The 8,465-nt window shown below is 38.0% G+C and overlaps 1 protein-coding gene across 1 annotated transcript in view; it reads right to left on the bottom strand.

The window, feature by feature from the left end:
* Positions 1–1,258: 1,258 nt before the first annotated feature.
* The window catches only part of LOC107549651 (protein-glutamine gamma-glutamyltransferase 2-like), a 9,090-nt gene continuing 1,883 nt past the window's right edge, over positions 1,259–8,465 (bottom strand). Inside the window, exons 2-13 of the mRNA XM_016230819.1 lie at positions 8,169–8,345; positions 7,650–7,880; positions 7,029–7,147; positions 6,230–6,358; positions 5,888–6,065; positions 5,654–5,792; positions 5,353–5,456; positions 4,991–5,233; positions 4,322–4,588; positions 4,046–4,206; positions 3,825–3,961; positions 1,259–1,436 (exon numbers count right to left, since the gene is read on the bottom strand). Coding sequence (XP_016086305.1) covers positions 1,259–1,436; positions 3,825–3,961; positions 4,046–4,206; positions 4,322–4,588; positions 4,991–5,233; positions 5,353–5,456; positions 5,654–5,792; positions 5,888–6,065; positions 6,230–6,358; positions 7,029–7,147; positions 7,650–7,880; positions 8,169–8,345 — 2,063 coding nt within the window. The remainder of the gene's footprint in view (positions 1,437–3,824; positions 3,962–4,045; positions 4,207–4,321; positions 4,589–4,990; positions 5,234–5,352; positions 5,457–5,653; positions 5,793–5,887; positions 6,066–6,229; positions 6,359–7,028; positions 7,148–7,649; positions 7,881–8,168; positions 8,346–8,465) is intronic.

An 8,465-nucleotide genomic window follows, 5' to 3' on the forward strand; every position in this document is an offset into this window, starting at 1 on the left:
CAATGATAAAGTAACAGTGCAGTGATATTTTTATTTTTTATTATCTTTATTTTATCTTACAAATGTGATTTACAATCTCCTTTGATTTTTCTCTCTCTCCTGGTTAATAAACATTTCTTCTTTCAGAATCAATTAAAGCAACACCATTGCTGTAAATAATGGAATCTTTTTTATGTTTAAGAAAATAATTAAGCATGTTAACTTAAAAGTTCATTATTATTATTATTATTATTATTATTATTATTAATAGTTGTAGTAATAGTAGTAGTAGCCTATACAAATGTCCAAATGGATTAAGTGGAAGAATATCATGATGCAGTGTGATGGAAGGGTAGAATTTTGCACAATACAAAAGCAAGACAAACATTTACCATAAAACAGTGGAATAAAAATGAAACAATATGTTAAACACAGTACTTTCGATTTTGTGTATTTGGTTATCAAAGTAACAGTAAGTATTTCCTCACAGCAGGTGGCGATCAAAATCTTGTTTATGCACAAACCCCACATTCTATTTCCATTAGGGACAAGCATAAGTAGAAAATAGATTATGAGTTTTAAGCCATATGATCATTCACATCACGATAATGGCACTACTATTTACATTTAATGTAGGCCTACCTGTAATAAATGTCCCCTGATCGCTGGTTAAGGTTACTCTTGAGCTATCCCTGTTAACTTTCCTTCTAAAGTCTCCAGTTCCATTTGTCAAAAGGTACAAATGCAAGGTCAAGTATGCAAGCATACGTTATAATATCTAGCTAAACCTGAAATAAATGTTCTCTGTCATTTTATTACCACTGTGATATTGCCGTTTATAGGAAATGAAGTGATAAACAACAAAATGGAGAAATACAGAAAATATATTCTGCAGTCATATTTACATGCATATTTTTAATGATTACAAAACATTTATATCAAACACAACAACAGCATTACACTGAAAGTATCAACAAACACTGATTTCAAAATTGTTATTAGATAAAACTTTTTTATATTTATATAATAAAAGCTACGGTGTATTCACATGGCTGGGCATTTTACATGTAGAAAAACAGCTTTCAAAGTCTGCGTGAAAGCATGCAAATATATATGTCATAAAGTAATCATAAAGGAATTGTTATATACTCTTTATATAAACAAATCACAAACAAAATAAGTAACAAGCAAAACAGCTGTCATCAAGTCAAGTATATAGCATTAACTGTATCATTTACAACACACTAAATGTATGGTTCTCTGAATTGTACATGCTTGTCTAGATTTCTGGGACAGCGTTCCTATTTTGCATTTTTGTCCGAACAATAACAGTGGCTTCTCCTTTTACATCTCTCAGTCTGTCTGAGTCAAAGTCGACAAGCAGTTTTCTCAGGCCAGCACGGGTGGGCTTGAAGGAGAATTTAACTGTCACAGCCTGACCAGGTTCAATCTTACCACTAGAGAAGGAGAGATATAGATGTTAACAGTCAACCAAAACTTGGATGTCTTAGATCATATCTAATGCACTTCAAGAAATGTATACTGGATACTGAGGTAGTTCACTCATAAATGACAATTTGCTGAAAATGTACTCACACTCATGCCATCCGAGATGTAGATGAGTTTGTTTCTTCACTGGAACAGATTTTGAGAAATTTACATCACTTGCTCACCAGTGGATCCTCTGCAGTGAATGGGTGCCGTCAGAATGAGTTCAAACAGCTGATAAAAACATAACTAAGTAACTGACATGACTCCAGTCCATGAACTAATGTTTTGTGAAGTGAAAAGCTTTTAAGATGTTTTAACTTCAAACTGTTGCAAAAACGGTCCAAAACAGTTGTAAACAAATATGTGGTGGATTTTGATGCAAGAATACAACAGGGGATGGACTTTTTCACTGGAGGAAGTGTTATTATGGATTATGAACTGGTATTGTGGCAAGAATCAATGGTTTAAAGTTCAAAGTTAAAACCCCTTAATGATGAATTGGTTTCTTATAAACAAGCAGCTTTTCACTTTACAAGATGTCAACTGATGGACTGGAGTCGTGTGGATTATATGTTGAGTATTGTAATGATTTTATCAGCTGTTTGGACTCTTATTCTGACGGCACCCATTCACTGCAGAGGATCCAATGGTGAACGAGTGATGCAGTTCTAAATTTCTCAAATCGGTTCCAATGAAAAAACAAACAACTACATTTTTGATGGCCTGAGAGTGAGTAAATTTTCTGAATTGTCTATTTTGGGGTGAACACTTCATTTAATGTCTAGTACATACTCTGTATGGTTTCTAAAACTAGTACATACTGTGTTTTTATTTCTTTCGCCTCTGTAAGTCCTGCTCCCTCCACGGTAAACACACCTCCTTGCAGACTAACAGGCAAGGGATTGGTGAAGGAGATGTGTGCTGTCAGTTTACGTGATACAATCGCTTTTCCAATAATCTGAAATGTAGAACAAAAGAACAAATATGATTAAAGGACCAAAGCCAATGACACAGTGCTAGTATTAATGGAACAGTTCATCACCTTGATATGAAGCTATGAAGCGTTCAAGGGGATGTTGATTTCTTGCAGGATGATGTTGTCTTGATCAGTGGGTTGGAGGAGGGCTGTGACCCTTATCATGTGATGTTCAGACACACATGCCCCATAACGGTCATACTGAAGTCGCAATACTTCTTTATGAGCTATAAATTGAGGCAAAGATATTTTTGAATTTATTGTAAAACAGCCTTAAAGGAGAAGTAAAATTTGTTTGAAGATGCCACTATGCGCAAAATTAATTCAGTTTCCTAGTCTTACCTTTGTGAGCTGGCACTGTGAGAGAGGTTGTCTTTCTCTGGCACTCTCCGCGGTGGATACTATTGTAGGTTATTGCGTTCAATGTGACTGTAAGCTGTGCATCTGTGTCCTCCCTACCAGCATTATACACCTCTATGATCACATCAAAGTCTGTCCCGTGGATAGCTGGGGCATGCTTGATGAAAAGCTCGAACTGTCCTGGGCCTTCGTTCTTTTGGCCCACTTGTCTGCCCACCTTTTTATAAACCTCTCGCTCCTTCATTGATCCTGTGATGGGACAAAGCATTTGAATGTGATTAAATATCTGAAAATGTACTCACACTCATGCCATCCGAGATGTAGATGAGTTTGTTTCTTCACTGGAACAGATTTTGAGAAATTTACATCACTTGCTCACCAGTGGATCCTCTGCAGTGAATGGGTGCCGTCAGAATGAGTTCAAACAGCTGATAAAAACATCACTAAGTAACTGACATGACTCCAGTCCATGAACTAATGTTTTGTGAAGTGAAAAGCTTTTAAGATGTTTTAACTTCAAACTGTTGCAAAAACGGTCCAAAACAGTTGTAAACAAATATGTGGTGGATTTTGATGCAAGAATACAACAGGGGATGGACTTTTTCACTGGAGGAAGTGTTATTATGGATTATGAACTGGTATTGTGGCAAGAATCAATGGTTTAAAGTTCAAAGTTAAAACCCCTTAATGATGAATTGGTTTCTTATAAACAAGCAGCTTTTCACTTTACAAGATGTCAACTGATGGACTGGAGTCGTGTGGATTATATGTTGAGTATTGTAATGATTTTATCAGCTGTTTGGACTCTTATTCTGACGGCACCCATTCACTGCAGAGGATCCAATGGTGAACGAGTGATGCAGTTCTAAATTTCTCAAATCGGTTCCAATGAAAAAACAAACAACTACATTTTTGATGGCCTGAGAGTGAGTAAATTTTCTGAATTGTCTATTTTGGGGTGAACACTTCATTTAATGTCTAGTACATACTCTGTATGGTTTCTAAAACTAGTACATACTGTGTTTTTATTTCTTTCGCCTCTGTAAGTCCTGCTCCCTCCACGGTAAACACACCTCCTTGCAGACTAACAGGCAAGGGATTGGTGAAGGAGATGTGTGCTGTCAGTTTACGTGATACAATCGCTTTTCCAATAATCTGAAATGTAGAACAAATATCAGTCATTGATTAAAGGACCAAAGCCAATGACACAGTGCTAGTATTAATGGAACAGTTCATCACCTTGATATGAAGCGCTGGCATTTTCAAGGGGATGTTGATTTCTTGCAGGATGATGTTGTCTTGATCAGTGGGTTGGAGGAGGGCTGTGACCCTTATCATGTGATGTTCAGACACACATGCCCCATAACGGTCATACTGAAGTCGCAATACTTCTTTATGAGCTATAAATTGAGGCAAAGATATTTTTGAATTTATTGTAAAACAGCCTTAAAGGAGAAGTAAAATTTGTTTGAAGATGCCACTATGCGCAAAATTAATTCAGTTTCCTAGTCTTACCTTTGTGAGCTGGCACTGTGAGAGAGGTTGTCTTTCTCTGGCACTCTCCGCGGTGGATACTATTGTAGGTTATTGCGTTCAATGTGACTGTAAGCTGTGCATCTGTGTCCTCCCTACCAGCATTATACACCTCTATGATCACATCAAAGTCTGTCCCGTGGATAGCTGGGGCATGCTTGATGAAAAGCTCGAACTGTCCTGGGCCTTCGTTCTTTTGGCCCACTTGTCTGCCCACCTTTTTATAAACCTCTCGCTCCTTCATTGATCCTGTGATGGGACAAAGCATTTGAATGTGATTAAATATCAGAATGTCACAATTTCAGAATCAGTCGGCATGGACAAATATAAATTGAAATCAAAATGTATCATACTAAATTTCATGATTTACATGATTTACTGTGAACATGCCTTATTGTAAACAATACACCGATGGAATGTCTTTCCTTTTTAGGCTAGCGTCACAAAGGCCTCTTATTTTCTAAACAATTATTATAATAAAATGTGTAATATCATTTAAATATATAGAAGTAACATGTACAAGGTTTCAGGTACAACAGGAGACAATTAACTTCATTTAACAACAGAATGTCAGATCAAAATTAGTTCATCATAAAGTGGTTCAAAAAATTAAAAACAAATGAGAACATTCAACAGGTTGCTTGTTTTTACCTTCAGGATATTTGTAGTTAGCAGTAATGTCCTCTGTGAAGTCTCCATACACACTTTTAGTGCTAATGTTCCGCCCTATAACTTTACTGTTTTGGGACACCTGAATCCGTTCCCCATCTGGATGAACAATCCAGACAACCAGATCAGCATTCACCTCAGAAAACACAAATGGGGTGTCGTACTTCAACCCCACTTCTCCCTCCTTGACCGCATGGACTGGACAAGGCCCACAGCAGAAGACTCCTGTAAGAACATGGAAGAAGAAGGCAAGCTAGCTAATATTCCAGTTTTATGTAATGGGAGATAGGAGAAGTAGTTCTCTGGATGTTCTTGTTTTTATACTTCAAAGAGTAAAGCTTTACCATCACTCCTTTCTTGAGGAGTAGGGTCTAGCACCTGCCATCCATCGTAACCTTCTGGGAGGTCATCACGTTTCATCCAGGACTCAACCCAACAGTGGTAATTCCTGAAAATAGAGGATGAAGATCAGGTCAGGGACTACAGAGGAAAATGTTATTGCTCTTTAATAACTCAGGAAACTAATGGAGTTCAATTTTGTCTCAGATGTTTTTCTTAAAAGAGACCAAAATGAGACAACTGTTGTCATAGGCTACAGAAAGGATTTAGAACTTATAAAAAATGATCGTTGATATCATAACTCACCAGATAGAGTCCTTCCTGCCTTCAGACACACTTTCAAGTTGATCATTGAAAAGGTAATCCACAGAAATGTTTGCATCAGTGTCATGAGCAGATGAGTAATTTGTGATGCATCTGGTTGGAATGCCAAGACAGCGGAGAACTGTTGAAAAGGCACGTTGCAGATCACGTGAATAACCAACAGGAATAATAACAGTAGTGCTCATTTCTGAATTTATAAATCTTTTGCTTTCTTACCTGTGCAGGCCACTCCTGTGAACACCCAGCACTGTCCATAGCGCACTTTCTGTCCTCCACCCTCACTCCAGCGCCTCAGGATGGGCACACTGCCAGTCCACCGTGTGGGCGCTACCCCATCACTGTACTCTCCATCCCAGCGGCCAGATACCACCCCACGATCATCATTAGCATTCACCTGTTAATGCAGATTTTTGTTTATGTAGAACGTATATATAGCATATATACAATGTAAAACACTTTTTACAGATTACTTAAGTGAAAAAGTCATTATGCTTGAGCAAATATGATTATAATAACAGGGGTGGAGACAATGAATGGCCATGTTGACAGATGCCTTACCATGGCAGTAATAGTCCTGCTAACATAAACAGGGCTTCCTCTGTTAGCAATGTCCATCTCTGAATTTTTCAGGGCTGCTGGTGAATTGTCCAGCACTTCAAAGCAAATATCCACCACATCTTTTTCAAACTGTTTGAAAAATAGAATCCAAAGGATATGAATATCTTGGTTTGTTTGCATTAGTACGAAATGTAGGCCTACTGAGGGGTACAGAGGTTTTCCTAAAGGAGTATTCACAATTAGACACAGTTAAAGTTAATGTGACATGCTGCTGATCCACAGAAAATAACCACAGGAAATAATTTGGACTAAAAACAAACAATAAAGTTTGTGTACAGAAGAGAACTTGAAATGGAAACAGTTGTACGTCAAAACCATAGACTGTACATAGCACATTTTGTGAGTTGAAATTATTGTGCACATTGACATTAAATGCTGTCCTTAGGGCCTGACTTGTAGCTTAGCACTTTTAGTTCTCCCGCTTAATCTGGAGAATCAAGTTTCTCCTGAAATGGGACAGTCAATTATTTGTAAGACAGACATTGTTGCTGAAATGTCTGACATCTACAGAGAGTGATTACCCAGCAGACAAGCCCTCTGCGGTTCCCCTGCCACTGATCTGTCACAATTCACACCCTGCCTCATCTGAATTCCATCACCATGCAACATCACCCATAAATCCTGACTGTGTGTCAGTCATCACAGGCCATGATGCTTTCTCAGAGAGGGCCCTGACCACAAGACTGTTTAAACAGACAAATTTGGATCTTGAGAACTTGGGAATGCATTTGTAGGTAACCTGTCCAAAGTTCCAAGGCACAGTGGTGATATCATCCCATGAGCCCTGGTACAAGATCCCATTTTCATTTAAAATGTACTCCTGCAGCAGTTCCTCACTGGGAAGGTACACAGAGTCATCTGCAGGAAAGAAATACAATTGGCACAATTTTGTGATGAGCAATAAAATCAGCGACAATCCACCAAATTTTAAAGTTGGGTGGATTATGATTGTCTTTCAATGTTTTATCATTCATCAACTGGAAGAAAAATAATTTTGAAAGTGATTCCAATAATATCATTCCTCAGTGTTGTTCTTGTTGTGGTGTGGACTTCCATATTCTCATAGAATTAGAGCAATTTAAAAAAAATTTAGTGATTCTAAATCACGTTGTTCCTAAAATAATATTTTATCTTCCATGGAACCCCAAAACATAGGCTGTCAAGCTCCAAAATAACATGAAAATTGACATATAAGCACCATAAAATTATGGTAAAAGTCTTCAATTCAACTCTCAGTTTCCTCAGGTTATACAGCACATTTGTGTGAGAAATAAACTAAAACCTTTTTAACAGAATAAACATAGTCATGAGGAAATATGAATTTACATTTTTCGGGTGAACGATGCCTTTAAATACTCACCTTTGCACCAAGGATTGAAAAGCAGGTAGAAGGTCTGAGACTTGGTTTGCTCCAGGATCTGCCCATCAGCTGAGAGCAGAACTACAGTCATGCTGTACAGACCCACAGGAGCATCAGCAGGGCTGTGGAGAGTCAGCATCACCTCACCCTGAGCATTACACTGACTGAACCACCATTTCCCATGATCCTGCTCCGAGTCTGACAGCTTCAAGACCACCTCATTATTCTTACCTGTAACACACACACATATGCACAGAAATTAGAGGATAAATGTGACTTTACATAATATAAATATATGTTTCCTAGTGGTGTCTTATGTTGTTGTTATGTGCATTTTAGCATTTTTGTGATTGTGTAGGTTTTTTTTTAGCTAGACCACTAAACCAAACTCTAATCTATTAACTTCTCTTATACTCCAACTCAAGATTATTATAGTTTCAAGCCCGAGTCCAAAACCTGTAGGCCACCTGTTTATCTTCCTCCCTGTTTAACCTAACTCTCTCCATCAGGTTTACTCACCCAGGTGTAGTATGAGGTTGAGTTGGTGGTCTGGGAGCCGTGGGATGTGGTCAGTACACTGCAGTATTACAGAGAATGGCTGACCTCTGCGCACCAGCAGTCGCACCATGTCCATCTCCTCAGTGCGGTGAGCATGGTTATTCTCATAGCACTGCAGATCTATACCACTCAGTAGGGCTGGGGACAAAAGAGATTAATGAACAGTTTAAACAATCATATAATCCAAATATCCATTTAGCCTTAGTTCCCTTCACCTATAACATGTCTTTAAATGCTTTGTCACTAAAAGTTATTTTG

The sequence above is a fragment of the Sinocyclocheilus grahami genome, unplaced genomic scaffold (genome assembly GCF_001515645.1).
Source record: "Sinocyclocheilus grahami isolate Dianchi unplaced genomic scaffold, SAMN03320097.WGS_v1.1 scaffold377.1, whole genome shotgun sequence".
NCBI lineage: Eukaryota > Metazoa > Chordata > Actinopteri > Cypriniformes > Cyprinidae > Sinocyclocheilus > Sinocyclocheilus grahami.